The sequence below is a fragment of the Pteropus vampyrus genome, unplaced genomic scaffold (assembly GCF_000151845.1).
Source record: "Pteropus vampyrus isolate Shadow unplaced genomic scaffold, Pvam_2.0 Scaffold105, whole genome shotgun sequence".
In the NCBI taxonomy this organism is placed as follows: Eukaryota; Metazoa; Chordata; class Mammalia; order Chiroptera; family Pteropodidae; genus Pteropus; species Pteropus vampyrus.
Window position 1 is genome coordinate 1,916,530 of NW_011888886.1, and position 20,941 is coordinate 1,937,470.

Sequence of the window (20,941 nt, forward strand, 5' to 3'; positions counted from 1 at the left end):
TACAGGAATTATTTTAATTCCAAAATGTGTTTTGGATACAGAAAAAAGTGAATACATTTGACCTTAGGTTTAGTTTGAAACAATTAAAAAATAAAAATAAAAGTTTATTTATTGACAGACATTTATTTAGTGTATACTATATTCCAGACACAGTTTTAGGTACTAATTAATTTTGAATGTAAAAGCAACATAAAGGTTAATCAGAATGTCCCAATTTATGTAATTTTCCCAAAATGTTACCATCATTGGTCTTGGCATTCACAGTTTGGTTCTGATACTTCCAGAACATGCTTGGAAATATATTTAGGAAGATGTAAAGCTATCTTTTTAATGGTCTGTTTCCTGCAGAGATCCAAGGAAGTTATAAGCACTGAGGCTATTCCAAATACTAAAATACAAGCCATCAACCGGGGACTTAAAAGAAAAAGAAAACTTGGTAAGCTCTTTCTTTATATGTGCTTGCATTCATGTTTCTCACCTTCATGATTTGGGGATGTGGAATGGAATATTAAATAGATTCTAGAAAAGTTGCCAGAATTTTAAACAGATTATTCAAAATGGAATTAAAGTGGGTAATTATTGATGGTAAAATTGGAAGCAAGTGTCTTAAAGCGTGTCCTTTTTTATCCAGCCAGTTGTCAGTGAGTTACTGTTCTAGTGCAGCAATTATCATGCAAAAATTAATGATAGCAAAAATAGCATATTTCTATTTATCTGTTGGCATATGTTTTTCTGTCCTATATCATCTATTATGAATGTGATTTTCTGTGCTTTTAAAGGAAAATGCTTATTTTCCGAAACGATTCAGCTGGAATTGTCAGGTTAGGCGAGTTAAACCCGATAGTCAACTTTTAGAAATCCATTACTCACATTGAATTTTGAACACACCCTTTTAAAATAGGAAAAATGATACACACCCTTTTAAAATAGGAAAAATGATTTTCCCTTGAAATAGCCTCAGCATGGGTGTGCTTTGAAAGGTAATCTATTTTATTAATCCAGTGAGTACATATAATTAACCATTATCGAGAAGACTCTGAAGTAAAGTCTACCTGATGCTTTATATTTCCGTGACTAATTACCTAGGACCGGATTCTCAAGTTTGAAACCAGGCTGATGATAATGATGGACTCTTCTATATGTGGTAGCTTTAAGGATACACAAACATGACATATGTTATATATGTATAAACGTCATGAAATGTCAGTATTAAATACATTGACACTCTTAGATGAATAACAGAGAGAATGTCTAAATGCTAACTTGTGTTCCCATTTAACTTTTAATAGTGACTATTTTCATAAGGCTAAAACTTGATTAATTTTAATTAAGTTTAATTAGGGTAAAACCTGAACAATTTAGACTTGACCTATGTAATAAATAATTAAAATAAAGAGTTTAAACTTAAGTTGCTGAAGGAACTTTAGGTGCTTCAAATTAGACATCAAGTGTCTTATATTCAATCTCTTTGACCTTAGTTTCTTCATCTGTAAAATGGGAATGGTAATACCATTTGTTATATAAAATAGGAACCCAGATGCAGAACTTAAAATCTGACTTTGTCAGTTTGTAAGAACAGTGTGCAGGAAGGAGAGAGCCCAGGTATACAGCTTCAAGAGTTTAAACTCTCTCAGCTTCAACTTGAAGGGTGCACCAAAATTACAGGCTTTCTGTTTTACTCATATACAACCTAGGAGTTAACAGGGATGGGGAGACCTTGTGAGACTAAGATGAGGAAGGTGAGTAGGAGTCCTATGACATTCTGCAGGAGAGAGGGGATCTTGGAGTCATAGTAACAGACTTCAGAAGCTATGTATAAAAAAGCCGATAACGTACTTTTCAAAAAGTACAGTATTTTTTCCAGCAGAGAGGGGTAAAATATAAGAGTCTTAACAGATTTTAACATTTTCTTTAAACGTAGTTCTGTGAAACATGTAGCTGTTGTCTATTGTGGTAGCAAGATTTCTTCACAATCTCTTAGGGTGGTTTTGAGGGTTGAAGAAAATAACCTGTTTACAATGCCAAGCACACACCTGGCACCTAGGCAAAGCTCCATAAGTATTTGATTCTTTGTTTTCAATTTCTCCCTATAACCTAGATCCATTTCCAGAAAAGCAGAATGCCATCGAGCAGTTTATTATTTTTGAATGTTCTTATTGCCCTTTCTTGTACAGTGACCATCACATCTTGGCTTTTGTTCATCCATTCTCCAAATGCTCATTGTTCCCTTTCTTTGTCATTTGGAACAGAGGGGTGGTATAAGCGGTGGCTGAGTATTGAATATTCCTCCACTTAGGACGTTAGTGGGCATTATTCAGTACCGTATGCATTTTTAAAACTTACTTCACTTTTTCAACATGATGACTGTTCATTTCTCTGCCTTTTACATTAACATTTCAGAAAAACTATAGATAACTTAAAATATTTAAAATCTGATAAATTATAGAAAAATAATGTGTAGCTTTAGCATTCATGTACAAATTTACCACGTCGGAAACAAGAGAACCATAAGAATGGAAACCCTATTTAAGGATCCAAAAAAATTCCAGTTGCAATATGTAAAACACAATTGTTACTTTGTAGTAGCATTGCAGTTAGTAAATTAGGAATGCAAGTGTCTGAAACGTGTTACTTGTCATTTAGAGAAAGGCTGGGATTGGTATGTGTGCGAAGGTTTTCAGCACGTACTTTACCAACAAGCAGAAGCCTTGAAGACCCTTGGAGTAGGCCCAGAATTAAAGGTAAGTCTGTTTGTATCTAGATGTTAGCTTTACATTTTGTTGTTTGAAGAACAGTAAGATTTAGAGTGAAACGAAGGAGAAAAGTAGAGTTATAGGTAATAACACTGGGGTTACCGGAAGAACCATTTTTCTGGTATTTTTGCTTTAATCCTTTTATTAGACCAGCAATTCTCAAATCGTATTCTAAAGGATATAAATAAGCAGTACATCTGAAAGAAAATAAAAAAGATTTGAGTCATCAGATATTTAGGAAACAGTCGGTTAAACAAAGTAAAACAACTTTGCAGAATTACTGGTACCTTTTGTGTGTTAATGTGCTTATTAAATTTCCAAGGGGACATAGTATGCAGTATTCATGGTTTGAGAACAGAACCCTTTAGTGTTTGTATTTGTGTGTAGTGTCTATCACTACTCTTGAGTTCCAGAATGTACTTTGGGGGTGCTACCTGAAAGCAGTGGTTGTCAAACTTGAATTTGTGTCAGAATCACCCGGAGGGCTTGCTAAAATACAGATCGCTGGACCCCATTCCAGTTTCTGATTCAGTAGGTCTGGAGAAAAGCCCAAGAATTTGCACTTCTAGCAAGTTCTCAGGTGACACCGGTGCCACTGGTCCAGGGACAACACTTTGACTTTGCTGCCTCTCAGAAGTACCATAGTATCCCTACTGTTATTTGAATTTCATATTTCTCATGTAGTTGAAGCCATTACAAGAATTCTTTAAAAGCCAGTTACTTAGAAACCTGCGATTTTTGTACATTTGCTTCATGCCCATCATTGGAAATCAAGTGCTAAGAGATCTAGCCTGGTCGGAGAGAGGGTTTTATGTATATGTGGAATGAATAAACACAAAATTATGTAGTGGTTGCTCACAAGTGACAGTAAAGGCAAAAAGAGAAGGAATAAAGATCAACGTCGACTCAAGTCATCAAGGAAAGGTCTGTGGAGGAGCCTTTGTTCGCACCAGTGTCTGGGACGAGCCCAAACAGAGTGGCCTCTGGACCAGTGTGTGGCCTGCGGGGACTCTGGGCTGACCTGAAAAGTCTTATAGGAATTAAAAGCTCAAACACATGAAACACCAGAAGTGTATGCGTGACAGTCATTGCATTAGGTAAGATTGCTAGTTAAGGAAAAGTAGGTAAGAAAATATTTACATAGGGCAATATGTAAAGAACAAGAGATCCTGTGGTATAGACATATTTGTCATCATAACCTGAATCACCCCTCATTTCCCTTTCACCCTAGAATGAAGTTTTACATAATTTTTGGAAGCGCTACCTTCAGAAGAGCAAGCAGGCATATTGTAAAAACCCAGTTTATACCAGCAGAAGGAAAGCCACGGTAAGTCCCAGGTCTGAAAGTGCCACAAGAAGACGTTTCTAGTGAGCGGTAGAGGCGAAGATGGCTTCAGCCTCACCTGGGTTTATGAGGCTGGTCAGAGGATTCTCTGTGAAGAGGCTTCTATTACAGCCCAGAAACAAGGTCACTGATCTAGACATCGAGATTGATTTTGACTTATTTTACTAATTGAAACATAAAGAAATGTGTGGTCTTAAGGAAGCAGGCGGGTAAGCCATGAGGCTATCTAGGGGAGGACGTGCAGCTTTCGGGCCTCACCAACAGCTGCTGAATCAGAGTCTGCATTTTAGCATGGTTCCTGCGTGCTTTCTGTACACGCTGAAGTTTCAGAAGCACTGCTCTAGATGAGAAATGATGGTGGCTGGAACCAGGTGGTAGCAGTGGAAATGACAAGTGGTAGGATTCTAGATAAACTTTGGATAGAACCAACAGAATTTTCCGATGGATTGGACGGTGGGGTGTAAGAGAAAGAGAGAAGTCATCAAGGATGACTCAGAGATTTTCACCTGAGCCGCTGGAAGGAATTGCCATCAGGTGGGGCAGGAAGATCAATAGTCAGTGTTGGACACGTTAAGTTTGAGACGGCTTTTAGGCATCCAGGAGGAAATGTCAAGTACTCAGTTAGATATGCAAGTTTTTAGGAGAGAGGTCTGGGCTGGAAGTATGAATTTGGAAGCTGTCAATTTATACTATAATCGTGAAATCTAAAAAGGCCATTGTTTGTAAGATGCACCATTATTTTAGAATTGAAAACAATATAGTAGATAGTATTGAAAACTACAGGATGAGATGACATCGCCAAGGCATGAAGACAGAGAAGAGGACCAAGCACTGAGCTCTAGGCCACGCTAGGATTAAGATGTCTGGAGTAGAAGAAGTCTGAGGAAGGGCTAGTGAAGTAGGAGGAAGCCAAGAGAGTGAGGGGGATGTTCTGGAAACTAAGGAACAAAGTGTTTCAAGAGGAGGGGCCTGATCAGCTGCGAGAAAGGCTGCTGCCTGCTCAGGAAGGAAAGAAAGCTAAATGGCGACGAGCGGAGGAGTGGGATCAAAAGTTTTATTGGAATGGAGGAATAAGATAGTCCAGGAGGAGAGAAATCAGACACAGCAAGTCTGGGTAACTTTCAAGGCATCGCTGCAAAGAAGTACAGGCCCAATGAGGAGACATTGCAGGTTGGCTTCCAGACCACTGAAACAGGAGACTCTCTCTAAGGCGAGTTGTAATCTTTTTGCCGGTGGAGGGTCTTGCCTTCAATTTGTAAAAAATGCAACATCTGTGAAGTGCAATAAAATGAAATGCAGTAAAACAAGGTCTACCTGTGCAAAGAAATTGCAGCATAGTTGGAGTCAAGGAAGGTTTTTTTTAAGTGGCATAAATGATAGAATAGTCTTGTACTGATATACCCAATACAGGAGAGAGAAGAAATGTTCAATGGAGAGAAAGAGAGTAGAAGTAGAAGTGAATCTTTGAGTAGAGACAGGTGGGGTCGAGTGCACAAGGAAGAAACTGGCTTTAGACGGGAGTCTGGAGAGTCCACCAGAAAGCTCACAGGGCAGGGTATGCGGTCATGCTGCTGGCAGATGGCTGCCTGCACTAACCTGTGGAGGTTTCCTTCTGCTTGCTTCAGTTTTCTTGGTGAGTTTATGCTCATCTGCCACTTTATAGTGTACCGTGCATCTCACGCGCTTGCCTACAGAGAAGATATGTCCTTGACGGAGGACACAAACATCATATCCCGGATTTTTAATTTTTTCCTTTATTCTCTTGTGAGTTTCCTTAACATGAGTCTTATCTCCTCTTAATAAGATCTAGCTTCTTGGCCTGCATGGCTGAAAGCATGGCTTTTTGATTGTGATCACTTCCCCCAAGGTAATGTCAGCTAATGAGGCCTCGAGGTAGGCGGCTTTCTGATCTTTCTTAGGGATCCTTTAACTACCATTTCAGTAATACATGTGAAAAAAATTAACCCGGGATATGGGATAGTCTGTCTGTGGGGCTCCGCAGACAGTCGCAGTTCTCCGGAGTGGCTTCTTTTATGGCATTCGGGATGGAAATTAATTGCATTTAAATTCCTATGCAATAATTTAATTTATATTACCTTGTAACTAGGTATTGGAAGAAAATCCAAGTCATTCAGACTGGGATAGTGAACCCGAGCTGCTAAGTGACTTTAGCTGTCCTTCTTTTGTTGAAAGTGGAGCAGAGTCTCAGCCTGATGTCCACACGCGAAAGCCTTTCCCCATCAACAAAGCATCACAATCAGGTAAAAATGAGCATCAAACGACCTAGAATTTTAAAGTTGGCAGTGCATCTTTACAATAATGTAGTATGCCTAATCTCTTCATATTCCAAGAAGAGGAACTTGGCCTAGCAAAATCATATGGCTGGGAGAGAGGTAAATCAAATAAAATCTTAGTGTAATTTTTTAAAAGGTACATTGTCTCCACATTAGTATTCTTGTGTGATGCTTAAAGGGAGCTAAACATTAAGTGGATCCAGAAAGAAGGAGATTTAACTCAGTAAAGATTATGTACATGTTGGAGCTCAGAATTTTCAAAGAAAATGTGGAGCAGAGAAATGATAGATTTAGCCGTATGGTAAAGTAGACAAAAGTCAAAAATTATATGCCTCATTTCTAAGCACAGACTAAAACAAGCTGAGCAGAATTCACCACATTACATGTGTGTATGTGTGTCTTATTTTTCTGGTTGAATTCCATAATTTAAAATAGATAAGGAGTATATTTAAGGTTACAGACATAGACCTTCTCCTCAAAGCATTTATTCATAATTTTAGCCATTTCCATTCTATGTTTTTTTAAAAAAAACAACATGGTAGAAAACAGACCTCAAAGAACAGACCAGGCTTTTGTTATAGTTTACTAGAATCTTGATGTGCGCTGACAGAGTTCTTTGGGAGATAGCTCCCAAACCCTCCGGTGTTAGATATTGTTGAAATCTGGGTTAAGTGTGGTTATATAAAATTTTCAACAAAACATTTCTTGTACGGACTGCTGCTTTGCAAGCCCCTTGCCCTCCAAAGATTAAAAATTCCTTTTATCGGCATATCCGCATTTCTTGCTAGACTGCACCGTGACAGATATCAGATAAGTCACTTTTCTGGCCAAGGAAGTAAAGAAGTTGGAATCACAGACTGATCGGGCGGCTCTGAGTTTCCTCTGTGCTTTCAGGCAAGCCTGAGCCCCGTCCCAGGGAGCTGTGGCTCAAAGCATCCCTGCCTTTTACAGCATCGTAGCTGTTTACCTATATTAAGGTTTTGTTGTGTTTTTTAGTGAGTTTTAATAATAGAGCTTTATTTTAGTTTTTACATTAAAAATAACTCTTAATACAACTCTTATTACGAAACTAAAATACAGATAGTCACAAAGAAAGTAAAATTACCAGTTATTGTACCACCCAGAAATAACCATTATTGTCATAGTAGATCATTCCAGAAAGGAATGTACTTATGGAGAGAAAGGGAAAGAGTTTTATTATTTTGTCTTTGCAAAAATGTGAACTATTTCTTCATCCTTTACATTTTTTAATCAAAATTCTACATGCATATAATTCAAATATATTTATGAAGCTTGTTATAAAAAATTGTAAAAATAAAAAACAGAAAAATTATATTCCACTGTTTCCCCTAAATGTCCTGTTCTCAAGAGACATTCGTTTCCAGCTCTTCTGCAGCCTCCATGCTCTGTGTGTCATGCGCGTCTAGTACTGCGTCTTGAGTCCTGGTTCAGGACGTCAGCTGTCAAGTTCCCTCTGTGGATGAGGAAGTCTTAGCTCTTTCGTGCATTCCTCGCTGCCCCTCCTCCCATGGAGTCACCAGCACACAATTTTTCATTTTTCATTCTCTATCTTCCTGATATAATTATTTTTTTTTACCAGATCAATCTTTAGTGCTTAAATTATTATAAACATAAATGCGGCTCAGAACTGAGCCGTATAATTTACTATAGATTACACCTTCTGTGTATCCTTTGGTTTTTCTTGTGCTGGTACTTGTCTTAGTTTAGTTTTCTATTTATTACTAATCTACAGTTTATTAATAACATATCTCCATACTTCCTCCTAGTTCTGAAAAAAATCTCTCAATTCCTTAGTCTGTCAATTTTATCCTCTAGAAGGCTTTCTGGAGCTTCTGACCCGCTTCGATCTAGAATGTTCTATCTTTAAACCTGTGACCTGGCTGACTTTGATAGCTCTACCACCATCCTGAGGATTTGATCACCTCTTCTTTTATTAAATTCCTTATTTTCTTGATCCCATTTTATCTTCTTTTCTGATTTATGCGTCGTTTTTGTGGAGCATCTTATTTAGCTGAGGATATTGATATTCCCCCCCCCATTTGATTGTTTTGGCCTCTGCTGTTTATACAGTCGTACGCTGCTTTATGACATTTCTGTGAAGGAGGCACCATGTATACACAGTGGTCCCATAAGATTATAATGGATTAGAAACAAAAAGTTTGCGAAATACTGGACCTAACTATGATGTCGAAATTACAGCCAGCTCTAGGTGCTTTAAATAGAGGAAGAAGCTCAATGTGGTGTTCAAGGCTGGGACCAGAATTCGGGGAGGGAGCAAGAGGATGGGGCTGGGGAGTGTGTGTGTGGTGCGGAGCCTACCCGCCCCTGCCCCGCCCTTCGCTCCCCCCCTTGCATGCAGACTATGCACACAACTCACTTTCCTTTTCTCCATTTCTCTTTATCTCTTGTCCCAGTTCATTTCCTCTCTTCCTCTCTCTCTCTCTCTCTCTCCCTCCCTCCCTCCCTCCCAACCCACCCAGTGTCTGTCTTTCTGTCTCTCTCCCTCCTCCCTCTCTCTCTTTTATTATTCCTTGCCTCAAGCTTTAATCTCTGTGTCTCTTTTGATCTCTGCTCTCCTTTTCTTTCCCATTCTCTTCCCTCTCTCCCTCCTCTCTCCCTCTTCCTAAGATCTACTCTCCCTCCCAGGGCACCTCCCCCCAAGCCCGCACTGCCCACCCACCCCCCACCCCTTAGGTGTGTAGTAAGCTATACTACCTAGCTTTGGGTAAGTATACCCTATGGTCGCATGATGACCAGTTTCTCAGAACGTATTATTTTTTTTGTTAAGTGACACGTGGCTGTAACAGAGACTTTCTTCAAATGTTTCGTGAGCCCAAGATGGCTAGTCTTGTTTAAGAATGGGGACAAAAAAGTTGATTTAAAGCTTTGTACCATGGCGAGTCTTGTCAGCGGTACTCTGCATGAGAGGGTGATCTAGCTGGATTATTTTCTAAAGTGAACCTCCAGCATTATCATTTTGAAATCTTTTCCCCTGGAGCTGATCAGATTTTCTAGAGAAATCTCTTTGAGTCTTCTGGTTGGAGGGTGTAATCTTGGCTGCTTTGGGAAGTGGGCGGGAAGAGAGGGCCCGAGGGGAATGGGGGTTGTCTCGAGACTCAGACAGTAAACTTTCACTTAACCCTGCTGCTTGATGTAAGATACCCCTACTCTCAACTATATGTGATTGAGGGCCCTATTCTAGAGATCTTTTATTTTACTCTCTCTAGAGGAGAAACTTCCACTTTTCTGCCAGGTTTGGGGAGGAGTAGGCATTTGGCTGCAGGAGCTGGGGTAGGAATCCGAGTGTCTAACTTTCTTAATCTGACTTTCAAGCGGTCCTTCGGTGTCAGCCCTACCTTCACCCAGTTTCCAAGGGTACCTGGTTTCACCAATTCCCGAGCCTTCTTTAGAGGTCCCCAGGGGGAATTCGATTGGTTTTTGGTTTTCCCTGTCCTGACTTTGACTCCAGCTTTCTCAGGACTGCTAAGGCAGTAACCACCTGTCTGTGTGCTTTATAGCTTCTAAAATTTTATTGCTGTTGTCTCTTTTTCCAAGTTTTCTGTTCTTGGGTTTATATCTTTTTAAAATGCCTTTATGATTGTTGAAGTGAGACAGAGCAGAGGCGAATGTGAATTTTCAATCTTTCATCGTAACTGGAAGTTAGTTGCTATATGTCGTTCTATATCTTTTTAACATAATATTTTATGGAAACCTGTATCCTTATATATTCTTTAAAAACAGTCATCCTCAAACTTTAGCAGCCATCAGGATACCTACAGGGCTTGTTAGAACACAGATTGGCATAGCTCTCCAAAGTTGTCAGTTGATGCTCGTGCAGCTGGTCCAGGGGCAATACTTTGAGAACCACTGCCTAAAAACATTGTGTAAATTGTTATGTAGTATTCCATTGTATGGAGTTATTTAATTAATTTTCTATTCCAGTCACTTAGATTGTTTAAAAAAATTTTTTTCGTATTATAAATAGTGCTGCCACAACATGCCTTGACCCTGAATTTTTTCAGAAGTTGAACTGCGAGACCCATTTGTTACCAAATATTTATGGGGTTCCTACTCCGTGCTTGGGCCTGTTTTGGGCAGTGGGGACACAGTGGTGAGCAAGGCTGTGTGCCTTCAAGGTGTTTAGACTGTAGTGAGAGGAGCTGGACAATAAACGCACGTATCAAAAAGAAAAGTTCAGTTACTGGTAAATGCTATGAAGAAAGGGTTTACAGAATTTGGGAAAAGGGATTCTGCGGAATAATTTGGAGAGTTTTTGTGCAGGAAAGCTCGGAGCCTCTCAGATTCCTTCCTAGTCCTGCTTTCTATCTACCTTCACTCTGACTTTAAACACCAGCTGTATCCCAAAGACTCTGAAATTCCTTTTTCTAGCTCAGTCTCTCCTCCAAACTACAGATTTTTATATTCAGTTATCTACTCAACATTTCCATGTGTCTATTTAATAAGACCATACTCACCCTGCACACTCACCGTGTGCAATTCTGGTGGCTGGATTCCTCTCATCAAACCTCCTCCTGTGCCATCTTCCTTGTCTCAGTAAACGGTATCTCCATTTCTCTTGTTGCTCAGACCAAAACCCTAAAAATCAGACTTGTCTTCTCTTTTTCTCTCCTATTTCCCATCAGGTCCTTTAGTAAATCCTTTTGACTCTGCCTTCAAATTCTGCGCAGAATCCAGCCATTCCTCACCACCTGCCGTGCTGCCACTGCGGTCCAGGCGGGCATTGCTCCCCCGGAAGGGTGGAGTCCTGTGTCCACTCCTGCCCTCCTATAACCCACTCTTCATGTAGCAACCGGAGTGACCTTTTTAAAACATAAATGAGATCATGTTGCTCCGTTTAAAACTCCCCCAGAAACTTCTTATTATACTTAGAATAAAATCCAAAGGACAACTCGTGACCTACAAAGCTCTACATGATACGGTTTCTTACTCTCCTGTATCGTCGTCTCCTCCCCCTTTCCCTTCACCCACGATGCTCTCGCCCCACGGGCTTCCCTGCTGTTCCTTCAGGTTCACTCCTGCCGATGCACCTGGTGTTCTTCCCAAGAGCCTCAAGACCTCCCTGAATTCGTTCAGGTCTGCTCAGATGTCATCTTCCCAAAGACGATCATCTTCTCTGACCACTCCTGTAAAGTTGCATGTCTCTTCCCTTCCCATCGCTCTTTCTATGCCCCACACATTGCCGTTTTCCTCTGTAAGCCTACCGCCATAAGTCAGTTGTAATTTTTTTATTTATTGACTGTCTGCCATTACTAGAATGGAAGTTCCAAGAGAGGTGACGCCCTGCTCACTGTCATTTCCCTTGACCTAGCGCAGTGGCACACAGAACGAGACGAGTAAGTGTGGAAGGAGCGAGTGAGGATAAAATGATGCCCTGTGGTAGAAGATGCCTGGAGGGTGGGAGTGGGGGGTGGTGCCGCCCTAGCCAGTGCTCGGGAAGCGTCCGGAGAAGGGGCGTGTGCGAGGAGGCCTGGACCAAACAGCAGTCACACACTTGCGTGTTGCTTCGTAATTGCTTACCCTTTCATGTGTTTGAAAAGTTGTTCATATTCACGTTTAAAAATTCAAACAGGTCAAATCCCTCTTCAGAATTCAAGTCCATCCAGCTCTCACAAAGAACCAACGATTACCTTTTTGACCAATTTCCTCTTAAACCATCATCGCTTTATTGGAAATTGCATTTTGTAAAGATTTTATCAATTACAGCCTAATTTTAATATATTTAAAATACTTCTTTGGATTTTTTAGTGTTTCTTCTTTTGTTGTCCAAAGTAGTTACTTGCACTTTAAAAAAATCTCCATTTGTCCCCTAAGAGACGGCATCCGTCTGTTCTGGCTCTCTCGATGGAGTCGAATATTCACTACGAAACCGGAAAGGGGTTGTGAAGATGACCATGCCAAGGACACTCGCTTTCTGCTCTCTGTCATTGCTTTGGCGAAGAGAGACAATTACTCTTTCCGATCTTCTGAGGTAAGCTGGGCCTCCTGTGATGCTTTTGCCAATTGTCTGTGTGATAGGGGGCATCCTCTGTATATTTTGAACTTTGCAGGACGCTTAAATTGAGGAGGGGACTGGAAATATTGGGGATCCTGAGTTCTAATCCTTCCTGGGCTAGTAATTCATCTCCTTGGTTTCCTTATTTATATAGTGGTAATAATAGTATTTACTTTACATGGAGTGTTGGAAAATTAATTATCTACTGTGAGCAAAATGCTTTGAAGGTGAAAAGTGACATTTAAGTACCCGAGTAGTATTATTAAATATTTTTCATTTCTGAAGGAGAAGATGAACAGATAACCTTTATTTTACATTGGCAAATGGTTATTAGTAGTTACACAAAAGCATACATTGGTGTTGTTAAGAGCTAAAATATAGGTTGCCTGTGTTTATAAGGTAAAATTGAAAATAAAACCAGTGGGTTGGGTAGATAGTCAGCATTTACATTTTTAAAGATAATTTATAGGGTTTTATAGTTAATGAGTACATTATGGCACTATGCATAAGAATTTCTCATGAAATGGAAGATGTGCCAAAATCATTTATGTGTGAATTTTTTCCCTTGCTTTTTATGTTCTAATTAATAACATTTGGGTTTGATCAGCGTGTAGAGTGGTTTTAAGAGAACAGATTTAGAAACAGATCCCTGGGTTCGCATCTTGGCTCTGCCACTTATATGTTCCGTGACCCGGAGTAAGTTGTTTAATTTCTCTCTGCCCGTCACCTCACTGGTAAAATGGGGCTGATGACGATGTCTGCCTCATAGGGTTGTAACTGCTTTCTATAGCTAGTACTGCATCAAAAGCGCTTGGACAGTGCCCGGCACATGGTAGGAACTCAGTGCTGGTTATTGTTTTTGCTGTCCTCTTCCTCCTCCTCCTGTCTTCCTTCTTCCTTCTTCCTTCCTCCTTCCTCCTCCTCCTCCACATCCTACTCCTTCCTCATTATCATCATCTTCATTGGCACTAGGCCCTTTGGTTGAATAAACGATGATAGTGCCTTTGATTTTGGCCACATCAACCAAATAACAAGGCTTTTCTCAAATGTGATTAACTCTGTGTACAGATAGTCTATGATTCAGTAAATTTTACTGTTAAGTTAAAAACCTCATCTTGCTCTGTATGCCCTCATTGGGTGATCTCATCTTCTCCCAAGGCTTTAATTACTGCCTCTATGATGATGACTCCCAAATCTGTATCTCCAGCCCAGACTTGCCTACTGAGGGCCAGACCCATATATTATGAATATTATGACATGATATACAACTGCTTGCTGGACACTCCTTGTGTGTCTTTACGGTATCTCAAAATCAGCATGACCAAAAGAGGTTCATCATCTTTCTCCTCCGTTCAGCTCCTTCTCCGGTGTTTTCTTTCTTTGTAAATACCATGCACGCTGTTGCATCCTATTCAGAAACCTAAGCATCATCCTCGACTCTTTCCTCTCTGCATATACAGTTAGTCATTAGTGACTGGAATGAGGCACATAGGCTCAAGATGTGTTTTGGAGGCAGATATGACTTAACTCTAATTCAGCGCTTCTTATATCACCTGGAATGAAGAACCAATTTGTTAAATTTCCATTCTGTCAGAGATTAAAACTTTTGAAAAATATGATAAAAGTATAAATAGAGACAGGGTTTCCAGGGGACGTGGCTACAGTAGTGATCTGTTGGTCAGGAGGGGTTTTAGTCTGTGGCATTCCTCTGTCAACGTCCTAGATCGAGCCAAAGACTCATCTGACAAGACTTACCAAGGGAAATAGACTGTTCAGGACTTTGACGCGGTGGCTGTCTTTTGGAATAGCATGTACTTTTCTGAAAGGAAATTCAAATTCAAAAAGAAAAAAATACCTGGAAAAAGGTTAGGAGCAGCACTATTTATAAATGATGTAAATTGTTAAAACTCCGGATGCCCAAGACCTGCTCTGTGCCGACTCGCCTGCTTCCCCGGGCAGGTTTCTGCTCCTGCGGCCCTGTGCCTGCCTCTGGGGGGACACGGCGGCACTGTCCATGTCGACTCACCTGCAGGCTGACTGTGTGACCTGCTTGGGTCATGGCAGGAATTTTTCATGTCTTACTCATCTCTGAACTCCTAGCACTTCATATAGTGCTGGGTGCATGCTTGCGTGTGTGCGTGCGTGCGTGTGTGTGTGTGTGTGTGTGTGTGTGTGTATTATCACATGGGAATGACTAGATAATTAATGAATATGTTAACATCATGGAATACTAGATAGTTATAAAAGCGATAAACATGGAATACATCTTGTATATAAAATAATATTGAACCAAAAAAGTCCTTTCAAAATAATATAAATACTGATTACTGTGTACAGATACTCTTCTGTGAATTAACTAATGAAAACCTGGGTGGGGTGGTTTTCCTTATAGGGCTGCTGTAATGAACCCTGTTTCATCATTAGACTTTATAAAACACCATTTTACATAAAAGATTTACTTTAATTCTCCACTTTTAGTAGACTAAAAAATTTAAGAAATTACATTTTTAATTTGAAATTAAAGTTGAATCAATATTGTTCTCTAACTGCTAGCTCTACTAATCACAAAAACTTTAAAGCAAAATATTTTTTATACTAACTTATTCCTGTCTTTATCTTATTTTCCTTAACAATTTTCTTATTTAAAAAAATCTGATATATAGATATGCATATATAAATGGTACAGGTTGCATTACCCTTATTCCTCATTCTCTATTCTCCCCTACTTTATTTTTCCCCTTAACTGTTTTTTTCTATCTAACATACTATATCTTTCACTTATTTGTTTTGTTTGTCATCTTCCTCTTTTACAATAGAATGTAAACTCCTTAAGAACAAGAATATTTTCCCATTTTGTTTACTGCTGTATCCCCACAGCCTAGAATAGTGCTGGATGTATAGTACTCAATACATTTCTGGTGAATTAATTATAAATAATTATGTATGTGTATTTATTTATATATGTGTGCTATTTTCTTCAAACTCAGTAATTTACTCAAAAATATTTGATTAACTGCTATGTCCCAGATGTTGGGAGGAGGTGGTAAGCAAACGGGCAAGGAGCCTTCCCTTAATCGTTCTTCCACTGACAAGCATCTACCATGCACTGTCGTAGGTACTGGGGACAGAAGGGTAGACGAGGAAGGTGTCCCAACACAACAAGGGTCAAGGAAAGTCCCCCTAAAGAAGCAATTTAAAAAACGAGTAGGAGCTCATCATGTGAGGGGAGCTGTGGAGAGAAGGAGCTGCCAGATCCGCAAGCCTGGCGGAGAAGCAACGAAATATACACTTTTTAGAAATAAATTGTTCATCTACTCAGAAACTTAAGAGATGATGAGATAATTGACTAAATGTTTTCTCCATGCATGGGTACAGAGAATTATAGATATTTTCAGATTTATCACCCTTAAAAACATAATAACAACACACTGAATTGATTCTTACCTTGTCTTTGAAATATAACATTTTCAACTCTCATTTACTTTGCTAATTCAGTACAGATCTCTTATTGAACCTTTTTTAAAATTAAATTTATTGGGATGACACTGGTTAATAAGAAACTCTTTCTTAAAATATAGATTTGTTGAAGAGGACCATATTCCTTACATAAATGCTTTTCAGCATTTTCCAGAGGAGATGAAATTATATGGGCGTGACAAAGGAATCTTTGCTATAGAGGTAAGTTATTTCCTTTTTTCCTTTGTAGTCACTAGTAAGACACAAGAGTCGTATGGTGATTTATATTCCTTGCCTGACTTCTTATTTGGTGTTAGAGTTTTTTAAAAATGTTGTCTAGTTCTTCTTCTGTCCAAATATGGAACATTAGTCATAATTTAATGAAGAGTAGAGTTATAATTTTTTATTTTCCTTATGTGGCTTCTAATCCTTTAGGTTATCCTCAGAATATAACTATGCTATAAGGTGTGTGTATTGCAGACTGGTATATTGTTGAGACTAAACTTTAAAAGTTTTACATAGAGACCTTTAATTTCAAATTTCAAAAAAAAAAGTTTTTTGTTGTTATCTGTATACTACATCGCTTTGGATGAAAGCAACATAGTATAAAATAAAAGAATAAATAAAAGAAAGTTATTACCTTGTTTCAAGAGGCACTAATTTTTAAGTCCTTTGCTCATGTTAGTCTTTTTCTAGATCTGTTTTTAGATGCCTCCAATGAAGGCTTCTGCCTTGTAATTATGAGTCTTTATCACTATTTATAATACTCAAGTGTTAATACGATGTGTTAATTTGTTCTACATCAGCAGGTTTCAGTGTACTAAGTATTAATATCAAATATTATCCTCCATTTGCCCTCTTAGGGAGTTATTTTCATAGGCCTTCCTAATCTTCATGAGCTTCGCATTGTTTGCAATTTAATTGGAGAGACACTTGTGATCCTTAGTAAACCCCTGCACGATAAGTATGGTTCTCTTTATCTCAGTTTTACGTGCGAGCAGATACCTCAGAAAGGTAGAATGGTTTGCCAGGGTCATGCAGTTGGTGGGTCCATTTGCTCACTGCATCATCTTTTGCCCTGTTTGCCTGCTCCTTTGCCTTCCTCGTCACCCTGGTTCCTCAGAGCACTTAAATGGGTGCTATGAAAATATAACAATACGATGTGTTAATTTTGAAGCACTGAGGCAGAAGGAAATAGATGAGCGGAAATACGGATAAATAAGCTTGCCATATACCATAACATTTTGCATCGGAGGTTATAAGTATTAGCAGCATTTTGCATTGACTTAGAATATTGGTTACTGTAGAGACGATTTGAAGAGAACATTAGATTTTTCAACTAGCAATGGCTCCACCCTCACCACATTTGTGCTGGGGCAGTTCTTATAGATGTAGAAAGCAGAAAGCAGGCTTGAAGGTGAGTTCCGAGTGCTGCTTCCTTAGAGTCACCATTTATTTCATACCCGGGAGAGAGAAGACGAACTCCAAGTGCGCTGGCGCTCGCCCATCCAGGGGCAGCACAAGGAAGGAGGGCGCAGCTGCAGCTACCACTCGGCCTGGACCAACAAAACAGAAATAATAGTGGTGGTAGTGCCCATCAGGCACCAGGCCCTGTTTGAAATCGTTTATAAGCTCATTAATTACACCAGGCCTATGAACTATGTAGTATTATTATCACCCCTTTTTCACAGACGAGGAAACTGAGGCACAGAGAGATTAGGTGCCTTGCCTGGTATTCTCGCCCCGAATATCGTCCAGCATAGCCAAGGCAGTCTTACTTTGAAAGGAGACAGAAACGAGGGACCATACCAAGCAGTGATGGTGGGGTGGGCGGGTGGGGAGCAGCAAGGTCAGGAAGTGGGAGTAGGTTACTGAGGCAAAAAAGGGGCTCCATACTGGTTACCAAAACCACGAGGTGGCCCTGTGGCGGAGAGGGCTGCCGGAGCCAGAAAGCGTGGGATAGAAGAGCCTGCTGGAGTGTGGTGCAGGCCAGTAGTGACTGTGGGGTAGCAGTACATGTGTCCTGACATGAGGCAGACTGGCTAGCTAGAGCAGCCTTCCTGAAGGGTGGACCTTCATAAAAAGGCAGGTTAGTTTACTTAAACTAACCTGTGATCGTTTACTTAAAAGACTGTAGACACAGAGGACACGTCCTGCTTTTCCAGCCAGCACTCCAGACCTCTGCTAATTTGTCAGTCTTGTGGTGGAACTTGGGTAAAATCGGGGAGGGAAAAACTCAGTGTAAGATGCACCTAGCATGTTAGGAGCCCATCTCTTCATGTCTGGGAAGAGAGTAATACAGGTTCTTAGTTTCAGAACGAGCCTGTACTCACGGTCAATTGGTTTTTCATCTTTTTTTGATGGCATCCCATGCTCAGTGAGACAGGAAGTCTGGACTTCCTGGGCATTCCTTGGACACTGCTGATACCACCCTGAAACTGTCACAGAGGGTTTTGTTTTGTTTTTAATTTAAAGAATTGATTTTAAAACCTGTATAATTTATTAATAAGTAATTTTATATTTAGCTGCTAAAAGCCTTGTTTAAATGTTCTGCTGAAAGGAAAAGACTTCGGGTTTAATAATTTTAGGTGTGTGTTTTTATATTTGTTCAGTTTTCCTAGAGGGACCAATGGGACTGAGTTATCATTTTTGCATTGTTAATCTTGGTTAATAAAAAATTCTCTTTCTCTCTTTCCATTCTTTTTTGCCTTCCTCCCCTCTCAATCCCTAGTATGGTCTTTATTTTACATCCTAACTGGCTGAGGTTTAACTTGATTTCTCAGAGCTGTCCACCATTCAAGTTATATGAATAATTTTTGCTTGGTTGAAATTATTTACAGTTTTTCCTAGTGCCTAAAATTATTACTTTGTTGTCTTTAACAAATTGTAAGCTTCTTCGGAACAGATACCAGAATCTTTAATATAGAATCATGGAATATTAAAGTTGGAGGGACATTTACAGATCACTTAGTCTACTTTTCTTATTTTTTCAATAAGGAAACTGGCCTAAGAAGAAATATGACTTGAGAGTAAATATACCTCTACTTCATTAGGGTTCTAATGAGGATTTTTTTAAGATAATATATTCAAAATGCAGGCATATCACAGAAATTGAAATGGTAATAGGCTCCCTTTCAGGCCCCTGGATGGAAAAGCTTTTCCTCTAAGGTGGGGATTAAAAGCGTAATCCATCTGCTTGGAGGAGAAAAATTAAAAATGTACCATTTTTGGAAAATAAAGTTTTCATTTTAAAAATCTGTTAAAAAAAAAACCCTTTGAATGTGCCCATTTCTAAGTGTTTACAAAGTGGGTTGCAGGAAGTCCACGGATATGACTCTTGCTTTTCACTATGGTTTTTATATTTTAGTTACCATAAATTCGGCTTCTTGCAAAGGATATTGCTTCCTGGGCTCAGTTTATATGCTTGGATTAGTATCTAACCAGTAATCGCCTTTCGAATTAAGAAATTTTGTTTCACTTTATATATACTCACATAAATACTCAAGGTTCACTCTATAAAAATAATTGTTTTAGTATTTATTCGCTGTATCCTTTCAAATAGTAGTAGATCCCATTGTTGCCACATGTTTAAATGACTGCAGCAGTGACATGGAATGCGCAGAATTGAGACCGTGACTGCAATAGCCACGCGTTTCCCTGAAGCCTCACTTAAGCTGTTAGGTGAGATTCGCACTGCCTGTCTGTGAGCAGTGTGGCTGAGAAGTGCCCGCAGCATCATAGTCACATTTATTTCTGGTGATGATTCAGGGTTTCAGCCTGAAATATTAGTTGTCAGTATTGCATCAAATCTAAACTGTTTTCCGCTCCAAGTTTTTACAATTCGATACAAGTTTTGTAATATTGGTACTATTTCTTGTTCTGACATATACTTTGTCTGATATTAATGTAGCCGCTCCAACTTTTTAAAAAAATGAATGTTTGCACACTATATCTTTTCCCAATCTTTTATATTTAACCTTTCCGTATCTTTATATTTAAAACAGACATTTGGTAGATAGTATGTAGTTAAGTCTTGATTTTTTTTATCCAGGTCTCATAACCTCTGCCTTTTAATTAAAGTGTTTAGATCATTTACATTCGATGTAACTATAAATATGGTTGTGTTTAAATCTGCCATCTTGCTATTATTTGTCCTATCTAGTATTTATTCCTTTTCCCTCTTTTCTTGCCTTCTTTTGAATTAAGATTTTTTTATTCCATTTAATCTTCATTATTATTAATTACACCTCTGTTTTAAGCTCTAGAATTTACAGTATTCATCTTTAACTTGACAAAGCGTGCCTCAAATAATAATGTACCAATACGTGTATAGTGTACGACCCTTACAGCAATACACTTCCGCTTTCCTCCTCCCACCCTTTAGTAGCAAACATTTCACTTTTGCCTTGTTATAAATCCCATAGTGCATTGGGATTCTTTTTCCTTTAAACAGTCATCTGTCTTTTTAAGAAATAAAAATGAGAAACACTTCTCACATATTTCCCATTTCTTTCACTCTTCCTGTCTAAAAAATGTCTTTTAACATTTCTTATAGTACAGGTCTTCTGGTAATAAATTCTTTTGGCATTTCTTGATCCCCAAAAAGTCTTTATTTTGCTTTTTTTTTATTATTATTATTATTTATGCCTACAGCACCTGGTCTTCCTAGGTGGTCTCCCATCCAAGTATTAACCAGGCCCAACCCTGCTTAGCTTCTGAGATCAGACATTGGGCTTGTTCAGGGTGGCATGGCCATAATCCTGGACCATAGCTCTACTGGGGTGTGAACCCAGGGCCTTCTGCGTGTAAAGCAGACGTGCTCACCACTACACTATGGAACCACCTCCATGCCTTCATTTTTGAAAAATACATTTTCCCTAGTAGTATACAGAGTTCTGGGTTTGTACTTTTCTTTCATTACTTTAAAGATGTCATTCTATTTTCCTCAGACCTGATTCTTTCATTTTGGTGTGTGTGTGTATTTTTTTTTTCAGCTTTATTGAGATATAGTTGACAAAATTGTAAGATATTTAAAATGTATGTCATAATGATTTGGTAT

General features: G+C 39.1%; 1 protein-coding gene and 1 pseudogene across 3 annotated transcripts in view; one reads left to right on the forward strand and one right to left on the reverse strand.

The window, feature by feature from the left end:
- The window catches only part of TAF1B (TATA-box binding protein associated factor, RNA polymerase I subunit B), a 62,834-nt gene that overhangs the window by 4,721 nt on the left and 37,172 nt on the right, over positions 1–20,941 (forward strand). For 2 of the 3 annotated variants that reach the window (XM_011365117.2, XM_023533588.1), the window contains exons 3-8: positions 349–436; positions 2,644–2,741; positions 3,985–4,080; positions 6,206–6,359; positions 12,246–12,402; positions 16,005–16,104. In XM_011365117.2, the coding sequence (XP_011363419.1) occupies positions 349–436; positions 2,644–2,741; positions 3,985–4,080; positions 6,206–6,359; positions 12,246–12,402; positions 16,005–16,104 (693 nt within the window). The other variant, XM_023533589.1, reaches the window with a different exon arrangement.
- Positions 20,527–20,642, reverse strand: LOC111743022 (annotated as a pseudogene).